Here is a 24,140-nt window from a genome sequence, read left to right as displayed (position 1 = left end):
AACAGGCAAATTCAATCATACATTTCATAAACTGCAAAACCGGTGCCCATTCTATACATACATAGTCATCTTTTCCACAGTAGTCCCAGCCATAACTACAGTAGATCACCAACCCTCAGTTTCTCTCAGTCCATCCCACCTATCTCTGCAGACCACAGTAGCGGTGTGTGGGTCAAATCACCAGGGAAGCCAAGCCCCCACCCAAAACCATTTTACACCCTGTGTTGTGATTATTGCCTTGTTTTCTCTATAACATGTTAGTTCATATTCCTTTACACCATGATATATAGGCCTAAGGCCAATACAATAAGAAGTATCTGTGGCAGAATATATTCAACAACACATTTGTTTCATTACAAAACCGGAGAGCAACATCTGTCCGGTGAAGTCTACAAAATATATTGCATGTCACAAGCAGTTACATGACCTGCAGCATGGTCAATCAAGTTAATGTTTCCGACTACTAAACAACTATTGATTTAGAACCACGGAGTTACCGCAAGTCGCAAAGAAAGCAGGAACTGCCTCCACTATTCCAGCACCATTTCAAATTCAACATCATCTAATCACCTATGCTTAGTCTAATAGTGACAACTAAAAGATACCAAAAACTATTTAGTCCAATCAATGTAAACTAAATATGTGGCTTTCCATTGTACAGATTTCTGTGTGCATGTGTGTATGTGTGTGTGCGTGCAAGTAGAAAAAACGTGTCGACTCACCATGCATGTAGAGAAACGTTAATGGCATTCTCCTCTTTCATGTTGTCTAAATGGTCTATGACCATGTTTGTTGTCCTTGGCTACCTGGCTAAAATGCTTGCTAGGTAGCCAAACTTCCTTTCATGGGCAACGATGAGCCAGGCCAGCTAGTTAACATTAACATACAACATCTAGGTACATATTGAACTTCTATCCTCTCAGGCCAGAGGCACAACAATGTATGAGTTAATGGTAGGATCAGAATCGCTGTTATAATCATTGGCCAGTACGGAGAATTAGGTAAAACCACAAGTCCAAATCCCTCTCCATCCATGGCTCATTTAGGAAGGGACAGTCTTAACTAGCCAGCCACCGGAGGACAACAACAAAATGAGATGCAGCAATTTTCTGTCAATGACATTTAGATTCTGGTGTGAAGTCATTGGTCTAAAGCCAAATCCAAACTGGCTTCGATTGGTGCCCCAGGACCATTCACAGCTGACATCACTCAGCTTAGCTCAATGCTGATTAGCTATTATTATTTTAAAAATATCAAGGGAGGCCAAATACTCATTGGCTTTCCTTGCATTCAATGCTATGCTTTGGGCTGCAACAATGTCATACTATTTTTGACCAGACAGCATCAGAAAATATTTTTGAGAAGAGTATTATATTGTTGATTGATAGACGATGTATTTCCAAATCTCCCAATAGTGCTATTTGTAGGGTTAATTTCAAGTTAATGTTGTGATTTTTCAACCATTCTTGGGCAATACAGACCCGGTGCCAGGATAAAGTGACTAAGGGGGCAGTTGAAATCAGCGAGGAGACAATATTTTGGGAAGGTTCTTGCATTGGAATTATATTGAAATCAGCTTATACATTGCATTCGGAAAGTATTCAGACCCCTTCCCCTTTTCAACATTGTGCTACATTACAGCCTTATTCTAAAATATATTACTTGACTTAAAATATATTACTTGACTTAAATGACTTAAATGTAAATGTATATTAAATAAATAAAATCCTCAATCTACACACATTACCCCATAATACCAAAGCAAAAACAGTTGTTTTGATATTTTTGCAAATGTATAATTTAAATATATATATACTTTATTCACATAAATCAAGGGGACTGAATACTTTCCATCCCTACTGCCTTTGATCTGGCGGACTCACGAAACACAAATGATTTGTTTGTAAATGATGTCCAAGTGTTGGAGTGTGCCCCTGACTATCACTAAATAAAAAAACAAGAATATTGTGCCATCTGGTTTGCTTTATATAAGGAATGTGAAATGATTTATAGTTTTACTTTTCATACTTAAGTATGTTTTTAGCAATTACATATTTAAAACCAAATACTTTCAGTTTTACTCAAGTAGTATTTCACTGGGTGACTTTTCTATTTATGTATCCTTACTTTTACTCAAGTATGACAATTGGGTACTTTTCCCACCACACCACACATGCAGCTAACAAAACTATATGTAAATGTCTGCTCTAAAACTGATTGCAGCATTACCGCAAAAACTGGAGGAGGAGAGTGGGAGAAGCTAAAAGGAACGCGTCTGTATTAAAGACCAAAATTTGATTTAAAAAATAAATACATTTAAAAAAGTATACCAGTTCCATTTTAGGACCAACAAATTGACACCTGAGCCATACAGGTTACAAAGTAATTGGGAGATTTCGATGTGCCGATTCCATTGCACAACTGATATACAAAACAGCGCCGGATTCAAAACATTGACATTTTCTATTTAAATGAGAAAACAAAATCCTTGCAACCAATAGAACGTTATGTATATGAGGGATACAACCATCCTAGCTCTGCAGATTTTGCTGCGAAGAGACAGAATCATTAGATCACTTGTTTTGGTACTGCCCATACGTAGCTTGTTTTTTGTCGCAGGTTCAGGAATTGCTGGAAAATCACAACATTTACCTAACGCAAACTCTGCAAATAGCACTTCTGGGTGACTTGAGAAGCCAAAGTAATTTGATCAATAATATAATAATACTCTTAATCTACCATTTGTAGAAATGATGGGAATAGAAATGTTCAGAACTTTTGTGAATTATCACAGCACAGTTAATAAATATATGGAAGTAGAAGTCAAAACTGGACGGCTTCAGAGCTAGATGGGAGGGGTTGAGGGGAGCTGAAAAGTGGGACAAAAAAGAAAATATAATTTCCGGTAATGTAAAAGGTACCTTGTCCTTAAAATGTATTTATTATGTATAAGCTGTATTGTTGTCCATTAGTGAACTCCAATTAGGGAGGGATGTTAGGGTTATGGGAAAATAATAAAGGAAAATAAAATATATATTTACCAAAAAATATATGGGGGATTGGGCATGATACGGACAATTACATTGATAGAAGCCACAATCTATCTGCAGAATTACAGCTGGTCTACCAGTAAAAAAGACAAAAAGAAACAGAATAGAGCTAAGCAGTCAAAATCCTAGAGGAAAACCTGGTTCAATCTGCTTTCCAACAGACAGTGGGAGCTGAATTCACCTTTCAGCAGGACAATAACCTAAAATACAAGGCCAAATATACACTGGATTTGCTGACCGATATGACATTGAATGTTCCTGAGTGGTGTAGTTACAGTTTTTGACTTAAATCGTCTTGAAAATCTATGGCAGCACTTGAAAATGGCAATGATAAACAACCAACTCGATAGAGCTCGAGGAATTATGTACAAACATTTTACAATCCAGGTGTGCAAAGCTCTTAAGAGACTTACCCAGAAAGACTCACAGCTGTCATCTCTGCCTTTGAGGTGAATCTAACATGTATTGACCCAGGGGTGTGAGTACATGTGTAAATGAGCTATTTATGTATTTAATTTTCAATATATTTGCAAAAATGCCATTAAGGGCTATTGTGTGTAGATGGGTGAGAAAAAAAATCAATTTAATACATTTTGTATTCAGGCTGTAACACAAAATGTTGAATAAGGGGCATGAATACTTTCTGAAGGCACTGTAGCTGACATTAGCTAGCCCAAGTGGTTTTTGCTTATCTAGCAGCTGACCAGTAGGCCAAGTATTGTCAGGAAGAGAGCAATGTTTTAAAGAGTTTGAGCTGCTCTTAAATCAACCTCTTGACAGAGTAAAAACCGTACATGTCTGCCACCTACTGGCATTAACAGAGAATGCAGCCTGTTTCCAAATGACTTTATTTATTTCCACAGGATCCTCTTATTAACAAAACCTGTCAACATGACAGATGGTCGGTCTATATGTGAAGTATTTTAAGGGTCGAACCAACAAATAACAACATAACAGCGAGAACCTTTACAGGGTTTATGTATCGTAGAACAGGATGTGGTAATCACGGCAGATATTCTATCAGCAAACAGTATTGCACAGCACGATCATCACCCCACTAGATAAACAGTGTCTGGTAAATACAGTATAACGGAGTTAAAGCACATGCCTTATATACGTCAACATATACAAGCCTTATTTGTTATTAAGGGATTATTTCACGCAATATTATGCATATTAGACAGGTACAATGACTGCAGAGACATTAGATTCAACTTTTTTTTGTCTGACATTATGCATGACTCAATTACCACTCTCCAATGTTTTACCTCCCAGAGTTATTGTTGAAAGAAAGAAAAGTACGAAGATGCTGTTTCTTATGTCCAATTCATTTCAACCTGCACATCTACCATTCCAGTGTTTAATTGCTAAATTGTAATTACTTCGCTAATGCGGCCTATTTAATTGCCTTACCTCCCTAATCTTACCTCATTTGCACTCACTGTATATAGATTTTTTCCTATTGTGTTATTGATTGTACGTTTGTTTATTCCATGTATAACTCTGTGCCATGTAATCTCCAGAGACAAACATTGGCAGTAGAATGGCCAGTACTGAAGAGCTCAGTGACCTTCATAGGATTCCACCTTTCCAACAAGTCAGTTTGTCCAATTTCCACCCTGCTAGAACTGCCACAGTCAACTGTAAGTGCTGTTATTGTGAAGTGGAAACGTCTAGGAGCAACAACGGCTCAGCCGCGAAGTGGTAGGCCACACAAACTTACAGAACGGGACCGCCAGGTGCTGAAGCGCCTAGCATGTAAAAATTGTCTGTCAATAACTGTGCTTCCAACAATTCTGTGCTTACAACTTTGTGGCTACAGTTTGAGGAAGGCCCTTTCCTGCTTCAGCATGACAATACCCTCGTACACAAAGCGAGGTCCATACAGAAATGGTTTGTTGAGAAGAACTTGATTGGCCTGCACAGAGCCCTGACCTCAACTCCATCAAACACCTTTGGGATGAATTGGGACGACTGTGAGCCAGGCCTAATTGCCCGACACCAGCGCCCGACCTCACTAACGCTGTTGTGGCTAAATGGAAGCAAGTCCCTGCAGCAATGTTCCAGCATCTAATGGAAAGCCTTCCCAAAAGAGTGGAGGCTTTTACAGCAGCAAAGGGGGGGACCAACTCCGTATTAATGCCAAGGATTTTGGAATGAGATATTCGATGAGCAGCCGTCCACGTACTTTTGCAAACCAATAAAGCATTACAGTAAATTGTGTGGACCATCAAAATTTAGTATAGATTCAAAGGAATGATCTCGAAGGCTACATATCCATTTTCAGAATGGGCGCCACTATAAAGCCAAAACAGTATTTTTATCATGGCATGACAGGAAAAAACATCCTGCAACATCACAAGAGAAACTACTAGGCAACAGTCCAGCCTTGCCTGATCTTCAATATTTATATTATGTGTTACACACATTAAGTCACAACACCTAAAAACTCAGGTATCATTGTTCATCCTGCTGTTCATTCATTTGCTCTAAAGAACCATGCTTTCTGCCTATGTGATCATCCAGGTACTTGCGACGGGTGAAGCAGCTGCCGCACGCTTTGCACTGGTGTGGCTTCTCTCCAGTGTGCGTGCGCCGGTGCGCGTTGAGAATACTGATCTGGGTGAAGCTCTTGGCACAGTCCTCACACTTGTATGGCCTCTCCCCCGTGTGTATTCTCATGTGGACTTTGAGGTAATTTGGGTTGACAAAGCTCTTCTTACACGCTGTGCACTTAGTCTTCTCTTGCTCTGCCAGATTTGGCCCCTCACTACCCGACACATGTAGCTTCAGATGCATCCGCAGGGAGTCCGGCCGATTGAAGGCCATGGCGCAGTGTTCGCAGTTGAATGGTTTCTCTCCGGTGTGAATCATCTTGTGACGGTCCAGGTGGGACTTCTGGATGAAATGCTTCCCACACACATTGCACAGGTGTGGCCTCTTTTCCTTGTCCGTGTGGGAGTACAGGTGGCGTTTGAGGTACGTGAAGTGGGTAAACTGTTGACCACACTCATTGCATATGAAGTCCTTTGTCCCCTTGTGGTGAACCTGCATATTGTGAATCTTCAGGGTGTTTTTGCTGCCGTAGTCTTTGCCACACTCTTCACAGTGGTAAGGCTTCTCCCCTGTGTGACGCTGAAGGTGCCTACCCAGAGCATCCCTGTTAGGCAGGACCTTTTCACAGAAACTGCAAATATGAAGTATTTTCACCCTTTTCTTTTTCTCTACAGGTGGTCTAAATCTTACTCTTGGTGCCTTCAAACCCGAGGCACCTTGCTTTTTGCCTTTGTTTTTAACAGTGACATTTTCAGAGTCAGAGTTGGAATCTAACTTCACGGTCTTCATGCTCTTGGGTCCTCTTTCTCTCTTTGTAGGTAACACCTTCTGTTCTGTCTCCTCCTCTGGATGGTCAGAGCGGTGCCACTTCTCTGCACCTAAGCCTTTAGGCTCCGTCTGGGAGTCTTGGTCACTCTCCTCACGGAGGTTCTTAGACTGTGTCTCAGCATCTTGGTCACTCTCTTCTTCATGTAAGTCCTTAGGCAGACTCTTGGAAACATGTTTGCCTGATTCAACATCACTCTCTGCATCGCTGGCTTTCTTCGAAGGACTCTTGGAGCTCTTCTTTCTAGATTCCATCGACCTCCTCTGTCTTTTTCTGAGGGTAGTGTCTTCAGCTGCAGCATGTCCTTCCGTCTCAAAGTGGTCACTTTCATCTTCCGTGTCTTCAGAGGGAGTCCTCGTTCTTATCTTTTTAGACTTGCTAAGTTTTTTTCTAATGGGAGTCTCGTCAGCCTGTTCTACCAACTCATAATGTTCACTCTCAGCTTTGTCCTCGGCATGATGCTTAGTTGTTTTGGGGGTGTTGTTCTGTTTCCACCTCTTTGAAGCAGACGCCACTTCAGTCTCCCCCTCCACAACTACCTCCACCTCAGGCTCAGACACAGTATTATTTGGTTCAGCCTCTGCTTCAAATACATTGAAGTCACTACATTGCCTGCTCCTTTTTCTGGGGGAAGCCACCATAGTTGGTTTGTCTGACAAGTTGTCATTATCTTCCTCCTTACAGTGAGTATTAGTCTTATTATTTTTTGAGTTGCTGTGCCCTTTCTTTCTTTGTGTGCTCTTCTCTGGCTGCTTGCCAGATTCTGTCCCAGAACAGTCATCATAATCCTTTGTGTGAGACTTGGTTCTTGTCTTTGAGCTGCTTATTGTGGTCCTCCTTTTTGGTGGGGAGGCCTCCTTGTCGCTCTCCTCCCCAGACCCAGACACAGGAGAAAAGCCCCTCTCTTCTTCTGTCAGGTGTTTAGAATGCGTCCTGGGACTTTGCCACCTGGAGTTTCTCTGGGGAGTTCTCAGCTGCCTCTCAGACCTTTGAGTGGGTGTCACCCCTACCTGTTCTTCTTCATGATAGGCAGCCGGTTCTGCGGGAAAAAGAGGAGCGGGGTTTTATTAATTTTTGAAAGAGCACTAATTTTTTTAATAATTCCCATATAAGGCCCAATTTTATTTATTTTTTTCACCTAGGCAAGACATACAATGACGGCCTACCCCAGCCAAACCCGGACAATGCAGGGCCAATTGCGCGCCACCCTATGAGAGACTCCCAATCACGGCCGGATGTGATGCAGCCTGGATACTGACGCCTCTTGCACTGAGATGCGTGTTCATTGCGCCCATTCTGCTGCAAAACATTTCTTAAACGGAAGCAAATGAAACGGGGATGGACCTACCTGAATTTGTCCAACATTGTAAAAATGTTTCTCAACAGAATCGAATGAATATGCCCCAGATGTGTGTCCTGGGAATCAAAATGATTATTTCTCAGAAGCCTCCTGCTGCAGATTATGCCCAATTGCCCGTTGTCTGTGTGGTCTAAAACCTCAAAGCGCATGCGTCTCAGATGATATTTTTCCATCTGAAAAGGTATGTGTGCTCGCAACCTGTTGACATTTGTTGGTTTCTTGTATCGTGTGAGTCAGTAGCTTTGTTTCAGGGCGTCAGTGTGCTACGAACATACCAGTCGGCGCACTAGCTCTGGTCCAGGATGTTATGTTAACCACTGTTGCTTGTGCACCTAGCTAGTACACACTAGTTAGTACACACTACCTACCTAGCAGACACGCTAGCTAATACAAACTACCTACCTAGCAGACACGCTAGCTAATACAAACTACCTACCTAGCAGACCGCAAGCTAATACAAACTACCTACCTAGCAGACACTCTAGCTGGTACAAACGACCTACCTAGCAGACACTCTAGCTAGTACAAACTAGCACCATTCGACATCCTGTCTCATCCCATATGTCTCACAGTGTCTGTGGCGTGAGAAGGTATTTGCTGGAACCAGACCGTATAGAGCTCCTCAACTTGTAGTCTTAAAAACCAGAAATGAGTTACCTCTGCTTCTTTCAGCCATTCCTATGGGGGAAATTAAATTAAATGGGGGTTTTGGGATAAATACCAAAAATAAGGTCTTTAGATAACACAGGCTTGGAGATCTTATATGCTTTGTTCTATGAGATAATATTAGTCAGTTAACGTTACCTTCATGAATTATGAAGCCTTTGTGAGCTTTTTATTACATAAATGCGTCACAATTAATTTAAAGTGACATTAGCTGATGAACATGATTTCATTGAACCAGACATATACGATCTCCTAAACCTGTGTTTACCACAGACCATATTTTTTAAATTTGTATTTAAAAGAAGGCCTGTGTTCCATGTAGGCTTACACTGGCATAACGTTTTGATAACCGCATAAATCTTTCTAGGACAAGTTGACTTTTATCAATATAGTTGCCTGTATTTACCCCCCAAAAAGGAAATGCTAATTTGCTGCTAATGTGACTATCATAAAGAACAACAAATGCCTTGATGATCTGGACGAGACTACCGAATCGAGGCAAAGTTAAGAATCTCGGATTAACTATCTAATGTTAGCTGAATGTAGTCATTATTCAATTTGCTACTTTTCTTTCAATTGAAAATTCGGTGACTGTTTTGTCGCTCTGGATAAGAGCGTCTGCTAAATGACTTAAATGTAAATGTTGTGCAAGTTTTACATTGACAATACCTGTTAGCAAATGTGTAAGTGCTTGCAGGGATTTGTAGTCTTTGATGCTAATTAGCATTGTCGAATCAGCGTAAATAGTGCCAAATGTAGTGATAAAAGTCACCTAGTCGAGAGATTTACATGGTTATCAAAACGTCACGCTTGGGTAAGCCTACACGAAACACAGCCCTTATTTTAGGTGTTTCTAAAAATCCCCTATGTGAAAAATGATTGGAAACATTTTCGTGTTTGGCTGCTAGGTTTTATGAGTATTATGGCACATCCACTGTGGGGTTCTATTGTTATCTCTCAGCCTTTGCTGCTTCAGTGCTGTTCTGTCCCACTGGGTTGTCACACTAGTTACTACAGCCACAAAGTCTTATACCCCGACTATTTCTACGATTTTCATTCCTAGAAATATGTCATTTTGAACCCAACTTTAACCACACGCCTAATTCTATCCTTAAATTCAGACCAAAAAGCTCATTTTTGTTTATGTATTTTTACGATACACTCAATTTTGACGTTGTGGCTGTGGTAACTAGTGGAAACAATCCAGACGTCAATTAAACGTATATTCCAAGTTGGTTCAACGTCATTTGACGTGGAAACAACGTTGATTCAACCAGTGTGTGCCCAATGGCATCAGACATTGCTAATTAGGTCGCGATGCTTGACCCCTAGACGATGCACGTTTAAAACTCTACTTGCAGAACTTGTGAATGACTATGCTAGTTATAGATGCTAGCTAACACTACCGCCTTGGCTGAAACATAAAGCAGCAAATAGCTAGCAGGTGACGTTAATATTTTGCTATGTGTTGATACATTAGCATGCCACCTACTTCTTTTCGACATCCATGTTCCAGATTTATCTGAAAGAGCGTTTCCAATATCGTTAAGGTATAATTTCATAAACGTCCACTCTACCTGCTCACTATCGCCCATTGTTGACAACTAGCTAGCAGGCTAGCTACAAGAAAAAAATGAAAGCAGCAAAATACAGTACGCGACGTCAATGAATAGCGACTGGGGATCGCTTGGAGTTTCCACTAGCTACCACAGCGATAAAGTCAGAATTGGCTATATTGTACGAATTCATGAGAACAAAAATTATATTTTTGGTCTTAATTTAAAGTTAGGGTTAGGCATAAGGTTAGCAGTGTGCTTAAAGTTAGTTTTAAAATAAATGTTTAAGAAGATAAACTGTGGACATAGGCGGGGTTTGTGACTTTGTGGGTGGGGTAACAAGTGACGACCCTCCACTTGTGAGCAGTTTACCGCAGCCTTGTGTTGAGGTGGGACGTGAAAGGTCTCCACTAGCAGTGGTGGGAAAAGTACTCAGTCGACATACTTGAGTAAAAGTAAAGATAATAGAAAATGACTCAAGTAAAAGTGAAAGTCACCCAGTAAAATACTACATCAGTAAAAGTATTTGGTTTTAAATATATTAAAGTATCAAAAGGAAATGTAATTTCTCAAATGTACTTAAGTATCAAAAGTAAAAGTACAAATAATTTCAACGGCATCATTTTCTCATTTTTTTTATTGACGGATAGCAGGGGCACACTCCAACACTCAGACATATTTATAAACAAAGCATTTGTGTTTAGTGAGTCCGCCAGATCAAAAGCAGTAGGGATGACCAGGGATGTTTTCTTGATAATTGAGTGAATTGGACCGTTTTCCTGTCAAAATGTAACGAGTAATTTTGGGTGTCAGGGAAAATGTAGAGTAAAAAGTACATTATTGTCTTTAGGAATGTAGTGAAGTAAAAGTAAAAATATAGTAAAGTACAGAAACCCCCAGAAACTACTTAAGTAATACTTTAAAGTATTTTTTACTTAAGTACTTTATACCAATGCAGCCTAATTAGGTGGAAGTAAATAACTTGAAGATAAACTTTAATTTACTTAATTTTAGTTTTGAAACTGTTGAAATAACAAATATTTTCAAGTCTCTGTTATTTTGAGTCACACTCAGACAGCTCCCGCCCAGCTGTTTGTTCAGTCTAGTTCGGTGACTGTCATCTATCTGCGTCATCAATGATCCCATCCCACGTCACAATGTAAAAATAAAGGAATGAACAAATAAGAAACAGCAATAGAGAAATGTAGGGAGGAGAATGAGATATAAATAATTGTGTCAGTGCTAATGAGGCAGATGTGATGTTTTTCTGTCTTTTTTAATCAAGTCTCGAAGGCAGAAAGAGAAGGAGGGAATGTTTTTTCATGGCAACACACATACATACACACAGACTCTGGCAGAGATTTATACAGCTCCCTCTGATTTATCACAGTTATGTAATTGAAAGTGGGATTCTCCTTTATTTTCTCTCACACTATCAGTCAACACTCTTACTAGAATACCGGCTGCACGTCATTCAATACATCCATTAATGCACTCTCATGTTTTCTGTATTCTAAAAGGACAGGAAACCAAAAAGAGAAACAGTCATTCCTCCCTTTCATATCCCACCCAAGTAGTCCTATTTCTCTTTAACTTCTCCATGTCTGTTTTAATCCTCATCCCCTATGTTTTCTTTCTTTCTCCCTCCTATTATCTCTCTGCCCTGCACATCGCTCTTCATTTCCTGTGTGTATAGTATGTTTGCATCCATAGTAGAAACGTGTCTGTGTGGGTTCGGCTCTGTACTGTATGTTGTCATGACGTTGGCCTGGGGGATAGGTTAATGACAGTCATAAATACCTCTTCCCCCCCTTTTCCTTCTCTAACCTACTGAGGTTACATTTTTTAAAAACTTGGTTAACATAGAGATTCTGGGAACATCAGTATGTGGGGGGGAAATGAACTATATTCTGGTAATCCGAACAATTGAACATATGCAGTGGTACTTAATTAATATGATGTCAGTTCGGTTGTCATCTGAGACATTCTCATCAATGATAAGATGACATAAACTCTATAGTGGAAAGTCTACACATCAGAGTTATCGGATTCACATGGAATTGTTGTTCAATTTAAATGTTTGAATATGAAATTATTTGTGATGGGATGAAATGTGATTTTAGCTTCTAAAGTGTGAGATTGGGATTTTCATAAGATAGGGCTGCTCAATCAGTGGCCCTCCCCTGTGAAGGGACAAGGGCTATAACTTTTCAAACACACCCTCCTCTCCCTTCCTATATAAGCCCTTGACGACAACATAACTTCCTGTTCCAATGAGGTAGGATGACAATCCTATGTCAGAATGGTTCAGAAAATAACTACAGGACGAAGCCAACATCAGTAGGAGCTTTGGTCGCGAATGGTATGAACTTTGAACTCTTATTCACTACAGAAGTGATACCTCCTAGCTGTTGAGTTAGCGACCGCAGCTGCAAACGCAGGTTAGGAAGGAACAGACAAAGTATCCCGTCTATCACACAACGACGTCACTACAACGTATCCAATTGACAACTAGAGACATTCTTCAAAGGACAGAGGACTCGGTTTGGCAACACGGCCTTCCATCTACCACCAACCTACTGAAGCGCAGCTCAGAGTAAATATTTATTGCATTTTCCTTTTCTAAATGGGCGGTAATTTAGAATGCATAAGATACTGTATTTACGATAGCACAGCTTCGACTTTGTTCCGGTCTTCCCACTCTTTCACTCAACCCAGCCCCTTTTCCTTTGTGTAACAAGCTGTCATATCTGTTCCGCCCACTAGGGACGTTTTCCTTTATGACGTAATTTGTAATCAAGTTATGATTTAATTATGTGTATGTGTGGTTAGTTAGGTATTTAGTAAATAAATTATTAAACCCAATTTTGTATTGCTGATTCAAATTGTTAGCCAGGGTTCTTGCAGATAACCAAGAATTTACAACTTTCAGATGAGACTGAAGTAAGATGAAGATTAATGTTGACTGCTATGGATGTAAAATATTACTAGGTCTTTAAGAGTTTATTCGGAAGATAACAGCTCTATAAATATTATTTTGTGGTGCCCGACTCTCTAGTTAATTACATTTACATGATTAGCTCAATCAGGTGATGTTAATTACGGAGAAATTATTTTATAGAATAGCATGTCATATCACATAATCTGGCATAGCCAAAGACACAACAATGTGTCCATGCCTGATTTTGTGTAGGTGCTGGCTATGGGGGTCGTGCATGTGTGTAGGGGTGTGTGAGTGTTTTCGAGGAGGGATTGGTCGGCATGTGACAGGAGGACAAATCTTTTCAATATGTTGTGTTTACACCAGATCACATGTTAGTGTACCAGAGCAGAGAGAGGGATTTGAGAGAGAGGAGGGAGAGCAGAGAAAGAAAGAAAGTTGTAGTGAAGGCTTGTGATCTTTGACTACTTCAATAGATCATCGACAAAATACTAACACACACACAAATACACACACACATACTGCCTCATGACCAATGTATGGGTGCGTGATGAAGGGAGGGGGGCACACAGAGCCACCCTCAGTCAGCTGTGCAATCGGCTTCTCACTCCCCCCATCCAACCCCTCTCCACTCCTTACCAACTCTCCACGGCCACCCATGGTGACCACTGGTGCCAGCTCACAGAGCTGACTACCACCCCCAAAGCTTAGAGGCTCAAGGAACATTGTGAACTAACACACACATAGCAGATTGCTAGCTGGTTAATTGATCACCAGATATTTTAAGTTGTGACCAAGGTTTTGGTAGAGTGATTGTTATGCAAAAGATCCTAGGTGCTCACAGACACACACACACACACAAAGATGTCCTCTGCGAATGAATGATGTCATATGCTATTACACAGCTTGTGGAGCTGACCTTCTCCTGAGTAGCAATTGTTATTGTTCTGTGCCATTACCTCTGTGTTGCCATCAGGAACAGACTGTGTGCATCATGCTGCTGGATATGGAACAGCGTTGACCCAAGTCATGGCGGGAGAGGACTCAGTTCTGACTCAACCCACCCCCAAAACATGTCTTAACCATGCACACACATGCTGCATAAAATCCCTACAAAACCACCCCCCTCCTCCACCCACTGAAATGTACCTTAGAAAGCACACAGACTGCGCACGCATGCACAAACAGACACACACACACACACACATTGAGTAGTGTTCTGTCCATTCACCAAGGAGATCCAGACTCAGGTTAGGCCCTACTTTTGGATACTTTCTTCTTTGGTTGTAATTTCACAAATCAATAACCTAATCCAAAACTAATGTCAAGCCAAACCTGACTAATTCATCTGATTCTACACTCAAAAAAAGGCTGGGTTAAAAACAAACCAATTTGAGTTCATTGGTAACACAGGCTGGGTAAATATTGGACAGAATACATGCTGGGTTATTTTGACCCAGCCTGTTGGGTTGCGTGAATAACCCAAATTGGTGGGTTGATGAGATTACCCAAATATGGGATAATTTAACCATCAGTTGGTTATTTTTTATATTCATGTTGGCTTGACCTAGCAGCTGGGTCATTTTATTATTTGTAGGAGGTGTGGATTATTAGGGGTGTGGCTTTCTGATATATTTTATTGACCACCCGTGAGAGTAAACGTCATTCCTGTTGATCATGTTGAGTTTATATGCTGCAATTGATTTTTATTCCCTGCATTTTTTTTGCATTTGACACATATTGCTAGAATATTATGTTTTTTTTTATTACATATTATAATAAAGTGGTATCTATCCCAACAATGGGATTAGCATAGGCTTTTAGGGAGGCTACAAAAACACAACCCAACTAAGTGACCCAATGCCTGCAACCCAGCAGTTGGGTCAACCAAACAACACAACATCTTTTAGAGTGTAGTCTGAGACAGAATGTCCTGCTAACGGTACAAAAATAAACCAGTCAGTCTTGCGTGTAACGACACATGAATGGATGTTTTGACAACATTTTCTTCAGAACATCCACACACTGAACGGTCTAGCAACTTCAGTCTTTTGAAGTATGAATCCATCTAGCCCAGGGATGGGTAACTGGCGCCCGCTGCCCCCCTTTTGTAGGCCCAAGGATTAAACTAAATAAATACAGATCCAGTCAAAAGTTTGGACACAGCTACTCCTTCAAGGGTTTTTCTTTAATTGTACTATTTTCTTTATTGTAGAATAATAGTGAAGACCTCAAAACTACCCAAAAATTGTTAAACAAATCAAAATAGATTTTATATTTGAGATTCTTCAACGTAGCCACCAGCTTTGATGACAGCTTTTCACACTCTTGGCATTCTCTCAACCAGCTTCATGAGGTAGTCACCTGGAATGCATTTCAATTAACAGGTGTGCCTTGTTCAAAGTTCATTTGTGGAATTTCTATCCTTCTTAATGCGTTTGAGCCAATCAGCTGTGTTGTGACAAGGTAGGGGTGGTATACAGAAGATAGCCCTATTTGGTAAAAGACCAAGTCCATATTGTGGCAAGAACAGCTCAAATAAGCAAAGAGAAATGACAGTCCATCATAACTTAAGACATGAAGGTCAAGAAATATGGAACATTTCAAGACCTTTGAAAGTTTCTTCAAATGCAGTCTCAAAAACAATCAAGCACTATGATGAAACTGGCTCTCATGACAACTGCCACAGGAAAGGAAGACCCAGAGTTAAATCTGCTGCAGAAGATAAGTTCATTAAAGTTAACTGCACCTCAGATTGCAGCCCAAATAAATGTTTCGCAGAGTTCAAGTAACAGACACATCTTAACATAAACTGTTCAGAGGAGACCGTGTGAATCAGGCCTTCATGGTCAAGTTACTGCAAATAAACCACTACTAAAGGACACCAATAATAAGAAGAGACTTGCTTGGGCCAAGCAATGGACAATAAACTGTGGAAATCTGTCCTTTGGTCTGATGAGTCCAAATTAGAGATTTTTGGTTCCAACCGCCGTGTCTTTGTGAGACGCAAAGTAGATGCACAGATGATCTCTGCATGCGTGGTTCCCACCATGAAGCATGGAGGAGGAGGTGTGATGGTACCCTGTTGGTGATTTCTTATTTAGAATTCAAGGCACACTTAAACAGCATGGCTACCACAGCATTCTGCAACGATACGCCATCCCATCTGTTTTTTACGCTTAGTGGAACTATCATTTGTTTTTCAACAGGACAATGACCCAAAACACACCTCCAGGCTGTGTAAGGGCTATTTGACCAAGAGGAAGAGTGATGGTGCTGCATCAGATGACCTGGCCTCCACAATCACCCGACCTCAACCTAACTGAGATGGTTTTGGATGAGTTGGACCGCAGTGTTGAAAAAGCAGCCAACAAGTGTACAGCTTATGTGGGAACTCCTTCAAGACTGTTGGAAAAGCATTCCAAGTGAAGCTGGTTGAGAGAATGCCAAGACTGTGCAAAGCTGTCATCAAAGCAAAGGGTGGCTACTTTGAAGAATCTAAAATCTAAAATATATTTGGATTTCTTTAACACTTGTTTGGTTACTACATGATTCCATGTGTGTTATTTAATAGTTTTGATGTCTTCACTATTGTTCTACAATATACAAAATAGTACAAATAAAGAAAAACCCTTGAATGAGTAGGTGTGTGTCCAAATTTATGAATGGTACTCTATATATTTGTTCAGAAAGTCAGTGGGGTCTCAATTGTTGAGAGTTAGAATAACAGAATACACAAGATGCAATTTGGAAATGTGGTTGAGCATCAGCAGTTAATTGTTATATCAGTCATTGATTGTCACTCAATTAGCCCATGTCTGCTAACATTTTTAAGATTGGTAAATTAGTCTAGCCAGCTATCAAACATTCTCTCCGTCCTATAGAAAAATGTGTACAATTGCAGCAAACTTGCTTTAAAACAGTAATATTTTCTTTTTGCCTCATGGCAAAATGTGTAGGCCTACAGTCGCAGTAAATTAACTCTGAAACAGACATTTTGTCTCTCCCCTGTCAAGAAAATGTTTTACTCGCAATGTGGGAGCCAAAGGCAAGGGCCAGCTCTGACTGCTTGCGTGTGTATGAATGTGATGCAGACCCGCAGACTCACGAGCCACTGCAGACCCCCATGATGAGTTCAGATTTGTTGTGGCCCCTACTCCCATCGAAGTTGCCCATCCCTGATCGAGTCTTTTACACAATAACACACGTATTAATAAGGTCGATGACAATGTGTGCTTAAATCCCAAGGAAAAACGGCCTGTGGGCTGCGGTGCCTTTAGGGCGCATCAGGGGAGAATACTTGAAACGGTATAGACTATTGTGTAAAAGGTTATGAATGTTTGATGTAGGCCTATAACACACGCATGATCAAGACATACTATTATTGGCTGTAGAGCGACGATATATACTGTAAATTTGAGATGATGAGGTAGGCCTAACTAACGGCCTCATTCCTGCATAGTAATTGACGTTCACGATGCCCTCTCTCATCTCACAGGTAGGCTACTCTATCTCTTTAAGTAAAGACAAAATACTTTAAGATATTCTCAATCGCATGCAATCGAACTCGCGATCGGCATTTGAAACAATATCAAAGCGAAATCCCCGCCACGGTTTCTGTAAAAAAGCTGAGTTATGGGCCTGGAGAAATGTAACCACTCTCAAATACAAAGACCGAGCTATGGATGCAAGGACTAATCATCAAAATGGTAGTTTTAGATGTTTCCAGGCTATAGCGTGTTTGTTTATATTTGCTTTATTTACAAACGTTGGAGAAAAAAAACAAGCTTATATTTTGGGTTCTGATGTGGTACAACAGTTGAACTAAGCTCATGAGACATTTATTTAAAATGTATATTATTCAAGAATCAATGGGTACATATCATAAATGTATATGTCCGAAAATGGATGTAGCGACTACAGATTGATGCTTTAAATGAGCAAAAGTTATTTGTTTATAAGCCAAATGCTCTTTTCCCACCTGCTTATCCTCCTCCAATCCCCCTCTGTGATCCAAACTCACACCGCGCCGAGCTCCCTCAACGCACGCACGCACGCATACACATACACACGCACTCCACTGTGAGCGTCCTCTCCTTTCCAGTCGCTTCCTCTGAGCAACTCTCATCCATCCCCTCCCATTCGCCCGCGCGAATCTGACCCATACAGGGTGACGTATGAGAGATTCCGCCGCAGTCCACAGCCGTGGGCGCGAGCTCATCAAGTATAAATCCCGGGAATTCTGCTCGTCACTCACTCAGTCTCACCGACTCCGTTACCAGAGCTGAACTTCAGCGGAGATAGCAGGCACTTTCTCAGCGCTCAGGCTAACTCGCTGTCGGCTTTGGTTCGAGATGGAAACTCTCTCGACTGCACGGAGGTCTTGGAGCTCCAACATCCACAACTTCAAAAGTGAGTTGACTTCAGTTCATAGGCTACGTTATTTTTGTTGTTGTAGTCTTGATGTTGTTGGTGGTACTGGGGATGAGGAGGGTGATGTCCTAAGATATGATTTACAGTGAATCACTGTTTTATGTATTTTTTTGTATTTATTAGGATCCCCGTAGCTTTGCTGAAGCAGCAGCTACTCGTCCTGGGGTCCACATGAAACATGAAACATGAGATAATACAGAACAGCAATAGACAAGAACGTCTCAAGTACTGAACTACTCAGTTGATTTCGTTCACAGTTAGGTGCGTAAACAGCTAGCCTACCTGTATGCCCGTGCTTGCATGCATACACATCTAGGCTACTGTATCTAGGCTCACGTTTTCAAAGACGTTGTTGGCTTCCTGAAGTACACATCTGTCTCTTGCAAACAAGATGCCACTTAAAACCTATATCATTTTCAGTCTCCATCCACCTCAACATTATAAAGCAAAAACACATTTGTAAATTGTTCATGTTGAGCACACCTACTAAACAAACAACAACAAACAGCACATTTGTAAATTGTTCATGTTGCGCACACGCGCGGAGATTGTTCATGCTGCGCACACCTACTAAACAAGTCCTCTCCACGTCCCGTGCGCGCGCAGTTAACGAGCCACGTCGTTACCGGGTTCGCGTAATGAAGGTGAGGTCGTTGGAACATTTGCCGGGGAAGCTAAATGGTCACGCGATACTTTTTTTCATGCGATGTTTTCTTTGTGCCCGGTTATCCGAGCTTGCCAAACCGCCTCTGAATAACCCATGTGCAGAGAGAAACCGAGCCGGGTCCGGTTACCTTGTTTTACGCCTGTCCATACTCTGTAACCTCTTCGTGAGCCAACCTTTTTGTGAAGTTGGCTCGTGAATTTAGGCTACTAGGGTAAATCTTGTTTAGCCCTTGTGTGGCTCGTGTGATAGAACTTGATAGCACTTCGAACCAGAGGTGAAGAAGATTGGTTTTACGCTCATTCAGCTATTTAGTCTGGGATAAATGTTGAATGAAGTTACCAGAATTATAAACCTGTACTCCCACTGGGCAAAAACTGGTTGAATCAACATTGTTTCCTCGTCATTTCAACCAACAAAAATATATGTGTTGACGTTGAATCAACGTGGAAAACTGGTTGGATTTGAAAAAAGTCATCAATGTTAGGGAATTTCTTCTTTTTTTCATCCAACTCTTATCCTAAATCCAATGACATGAATCCAAAAATGATTTTCATTTTGAATTCACATCATTTGACAACTCAACCAAATGTAAATCAAAACTAGAAGTTAAACTGGTCTATGCCCAATAGGCTGACTAGCCTATGTAACATGATCAGGTAGAGATGAATAGGAGGGTGATTTGTATAATGTCATTTATTATGAATGAGTGCGACTGGCCTATTAGTCAGACTTGAGATCATGGCATCAATCTTGGCTTTTGCGTCATATCCGTGTCCATCAACAACTTTCTGCACCACTCGACTGGACAGCTCCAAGTGCTGAAAACAGCTCTGCATCCCTTGCCCTCTTTCTCTTTTTCACTCCTTCTTTTTCTGGTTGTCTTTACTGTACTATTCATCTGCTAGTTGTTACAATGTTCCATTATTTTAATCTATGTCTCTTTCTCTGTGTGTGTATGTTTCAGGTGGGCTCACCCTATGGCTGGTGTTGTGGTTGGTGGCGGTGAAGCCGAGTGGGGCGGGGACTTGTCCAAGGCTGTGTGTGTGTTACCCGTCACCCATGACGGTAAGCTGCCAGTCTCAGAACTTCACCACCGTGCCTTCCGGAGTTCCCTACGACTCCCAGCGCGTCTTTCTGCAGAACAACCGCATCACCGAGCTCAGAGCAGATTCTTTTGGCTTCGAGACACAGGTTAGAATGTGTGTGTTTTTGTGTAGGTTATTCTTTAATGAACTATAATTGTTTTTGTGGATTGATATTGCATAGTTTTGCATTTAAATGTAGTATTTTGCTTAGTATTTGAGCTCTGTGTGTTCGTATTGGAGCTGTGTCCTTTCTCAGATGTGTAACGATCACTTTCTATATACCTCTTCCCTTTTCAACCCCTCCCCCTATAGGTTCTCTGGCTCTACTCCAATAACATCACATTGATTGAGGCTGGAGCCTTCAGCAACCTGAGGGTTCTAGAAGAGCTGGACCTTGGTGACAACCCATCGCTACGGCGACTGGAGGGTGGAGCGTTCCGGGGACTGGAGAAGCTGCAGAGCCTGCACATGCATCGCTGCAAGCTGGCCGCTCTCCCCCACGACCTCTTCCTCAAGCTCTACAGCCTGCAGTTCCTCTACCTGCAGGTATGGATACACATACTTGTATAAACACACACACACACACACACACACACACACACACACACACACACACTGACAATGTCCTTCCTCCTTACAGGAGAACCAGCTGCACTTCATCCAGGACGACCTCTTCTCCGACCTGGTCAACCTGAACCACCTCTTCCTGCACGGCAACCGCATCCGCACGCTGTCCGAGAACGCGTTCCACGGCCTGGTTAACCTGGACCGCCTCTTGCTCCACGACAACCGAATCCGGCAGGTGAACCGCCGTGCTTTCCGCGACCTGGGCCGTCTGACCATCCTCTACCTGTTCAACAACTCCCTGGCAGAGCTTCCGGGCCAGGCCATGAAAGATGCTGTGGCAGTCCAGTTCCTCCGCCTCAATGGGAACCCCTGGTCCTGCGGCTGTGAGGCCCGCCCCCTGTGGGAGTGGTTCCGTACAGCTCGCATCTCCTCCTCCGAGCTGATGTGCACTTCCCCCTCCCCCCGCCGCGGACAGGACCTGCGCTTCCTTCGAGAGATGGACTTTGCCCTTTGCCCCCTCCCCGACCCTGGGTCACTGGCCGGCACCACCACGACCACCTTCAGCACCAAGACAAGATGGTGGTTCTCCAAGCACAAGCCTGTGGCTTCTTCCAAAGGAATCTTCCAGAAGAGCTCCGAAACGGTCAAGGCGCACCCCTTCTCCTCGGTCAAGCCCAACCAGCCCTCCAACCCTTCCTCCAACTCCTTCTTCTCTAAGTACGAGCTTGCAGAGGAGGAGGTGAACCTGCCCAAGGTGGACCAGGAGGAGTACTGGGCCAACTACGGGAACGAAGATGCCTCCGTGCGCTGCTTCGAGCTTGAGTGTCCGCCCGGCTACGACACCCCGGTCCTCCTGCCCTCCTCCTCCTTCTCCCCCACTCAGTCTTTCATCCCTCTCCTTTCCCTTTCTGTGCTAACTCTCTGCCTCCACCTTCTCTTTGGCTGAACAGCCCCGTCAGCTTCTTTTTTTCTCCAACTCTATTTCTCCAACTCCTTTCTCTTTCTCCTCTGCACACCTGGATCTTGATTCCTTTCAGTTTCCCCCCTGGCCCCCAGGGGGCGATACACTGATGTAGGAGCAGGCAGGCAGGCAGGCAGTAGGGAGCTGCTCTCAAGAGTACAGGTGAAATGCAGTGTAGGACACCATTTCATTGGAGGGCGCCGCTGCTGCTGATAGAGCTGAGCTCATTTTTCACTGAGATGACACCACAGCAGCAGGTTCTGTCGCCATTGACAGAACGATAGTGTGGCCAGCTTACGCAAGTTCCAATCACTACTGCTACTACCGCACTAACACACCACACACCATACATTTATCCATACATTTAGTACCACAACATAGCACTGCATTCAATTCATACCACTCAGTAAGCTGGTGGCATTTTCAGGAATTTTATCACCATAACTACTAGTTTGTATTCGCAGCGAACAACTCAGGCGTTGTGACGCTGGCTATTTTGTATGGCGTCAAAACGTTCACCATTGTCAACCACTGCGTGCCAGTCCTGCTAAGAAAAGATTTTCAAAAGCAACACTTTCCTTTGGCTTCATCTTTGTCACTGACCTTTCAACCTTCACCTCTCTACCTGAGAGACCAGGGACACCAGAGTGCTGCTCCTACAGGGCTACCGCAGCAGGAGACAGAGAACACGGGAGGGTATCTCATAGAGGGAATAGCAGGAAGACAAGAATACTTATGGAAAAATACTGCAGTGAGACATCTGTCACTGAAATGGTAAAGGAGAGGTGGATAGATGTGAGCGTGTATGTAACAGGGATAGGACAGAAAGGAAAATACAAGACTTTAAAGGATGCTGGCAAGCAAGAGACGGGATAAAAGCGAGAGAGAGTGTGAGAGTGATAGGATTAAGAGTTGTTACGACATACAACAGACATCAGGCCAGGTCAGAGTGCCAGTAAGGGAGTGAAAACGAGGGTGCCTCTCTCCATCTCCCAACATTTGACATGTAATCTATTTTTCCTGTCAACACCATCAATAAAAACCACACTGTAAATATCTCACACGAACTCTGTAGGTAGTGATACACTTGTGACACTAGATAGCTACATACATGACACTGCTGTGTAGTTTATTGTATGAAGCCCATGCTTCAACATTCTTCAGGTTTTCTCGTTTTTCTTTCTATTTTTCCATTGGTGATTGTTGCCATGAGCAACACCCTCATGTTTATTAGTGTACTGTCTGTAAAGATTGAGGAGATTTGAAAAGATATGGAAATCTTTCCCTTCAATAGTCCGTCTCTACCTCCTGTTTCTAAGTCTGTCGTTCCCCTCGTGACCACAGTGTGTGTCTCGCTCTGTGTTAATGTGAGATGCACACAGAAGGACAGTATACTGGGAAGAACCTATAGCCCATTATGGTGACTGAAGCCCAGGTCTAGCAGGGTTGATCCAGTCCAAAGGAGTGACAGTGTCCTGCTGCGGGTCAGCACCAGATAAGGAGTGCCCCAGTCATTCCTTTAATGTGTGTGTGTTTGTCAGTAGCCTCTCGTGCTAAAAGTCGTTTAACAATCCCTCTCGTTAGCAAGCTGTCCTATTTAAATAAGTCTGACTCTAAGAGGATTCCACTGGGAGCAGAAGACACAGCTGTTTGATTCCAGATCTAACGCGCACACACACACACACACACACACTCCTGACAGCAGGTGCATGGCTGAATGTACATCTCTGTCAAATCAAATGCAAACCCAACCAGGTAATGATGAGTGTCGGGGCATTTCTGTTTGTCACTCCCCATGTGCCACTCCCTCTCCTCCCCTGACCGTGTGGTTGAATGGAATATGAAGGAAACTGTGACAATGTTGCACATTTTCTTTTCAATGGAAGCTGTGAATAAACATTTTCTTGGTTTTACTAAAACGGAACCGTGTGGGAGTCTCTCTTTCTCTGGCTTTCCTCCAAAAGGTCAAATCGCTAAGGAGAAAACACAGTACAACACCACTGTATTCTAAAACACCAGAAACACACACTTACAGCCTTCGCTACATTACAGGTCCCTATCAAGGTGTAGTGTCTAGAGCAGGGATTGGCAAATGACCAACTTTCTATAGAAAGTCAGCCAGGGTCTTTACTGTTGAGGGTTATAATAGTAGAATACACAAGGTGCTATTTGGAAATGTGGTTGTGGATGAGCTTTTTATTGTCAGTCACTGACTCACTCAATTAACCCATGTCAGCTAACATGGTTAAGATTGGTCAATTAGTCTAGTCAGCCATCTAAACTTGTATTTATCAGAGTCACATTAATTAGGGGAGGGGGCATTGATGTTGTTAGTCACTCTCAGATTTCTCTCCACTCCATAGCAAAATTAGTAGAATTGCAGGAAATCAACCATAAAGCTGCACATTTTTCTCACTGCCCCATGGAAAAATTAGTAGAATTGCATGAATTTAGTTATAAAATGGCAAATCT

The 24,140-nt window shown here is 42.2% G+C and overlaps 2 protein-coding genes across 4 annotated transcripts; one reads left to right on the top strand and one right to left on the bottom strand.

Annotated features, from left to right (window-relative positions):
* Nucleotides 1-3,881: 3,881 nt before the first annotated feature.
* LOC115130718 (zinc finger protein 37-like) lies at nt 3,882-10,133 on the bottom strand. 2 transcript variants are annotated; one of them, XM_029662113.2, is made up of 3 exons: nt 9,951-10,067; nt 7,599-7,744; nt 3,882-7,471 (listed from the first exon to the last, which is right to left on the bottom strand). In XM_029662113.2, exons 1-3 carry the CDS (start codon nt 9,965-9,967, stop codon nt 5,508-5,510), a joined length of 2,127 nt encoding a protein of 708 aa, XP_029517973.1. In that variant the 5' UTR covers nt 9,968-10,067; the 3' UTR covers nt 3,882-5,507. The 2 variants fall into 2 exon arrangements, with proteins under 2 accessions (XP_029517973.1, XP_029517974.1); XM_029662114.2 differs by lacking the exon at nt 7,599-7,744 and having other exon boundaries at nt 9,951-10,133.
* Nucleotides 7,727-23,348, top strand: LOC115130719 (reticulon-4 receptor-like 2). 2 transcript variants are annotated; one of them, XM_029662117.2, is made up of 4 exons: nt 7,727-7,973; nt 20,020-20,246; nt 20,453-20,686; nt 20,781-23,348. In XM_029662117.2, exons 2-4 carry the CDS (start codon nt 20,115-20,117, stop codon nt 21,651-21,653), a joined length of 1,239 nt encoding a protein of 412 aa, XP_029517977.1. In that variant the 5' UTR covers nt 7,727-7,973; nt 20,020-20,114; the 3' UTR covers nt 21,654-23,348. The 2 variants fall into 2 exon arrangements, with proteins under 2 accessions (XP_029517977.1, XP_029517976.1); XM_029662116.2 differs by lacking the exon at nt 7,727-7,973 and adding an exon at nt 18,179-18,367.
* Nucleotides 23,349-24,140: the final 792 nt, after the last annotated feature.

The sequence above is a fragment of the Oncorhynchus nerka genome, linkage group LG6 (genome assembly GCF_034236695.1).
Source record: "Oncorhynchus nerka isolate Pitt River linkage group LG6, Oner_Uvic_2.0, whole genome shotgun sequence".
NCBI lineage: Eukaryota > Metazoa > Chordata > Actinopteri > Salmoniformes > Salmonidae > Oncorhynchus > Oncorhynchus nerka.
Note: the sequence above shows the minus strand (reverse complement) of the source record. Positions and strands in the feature narration are given on the sequence as shown.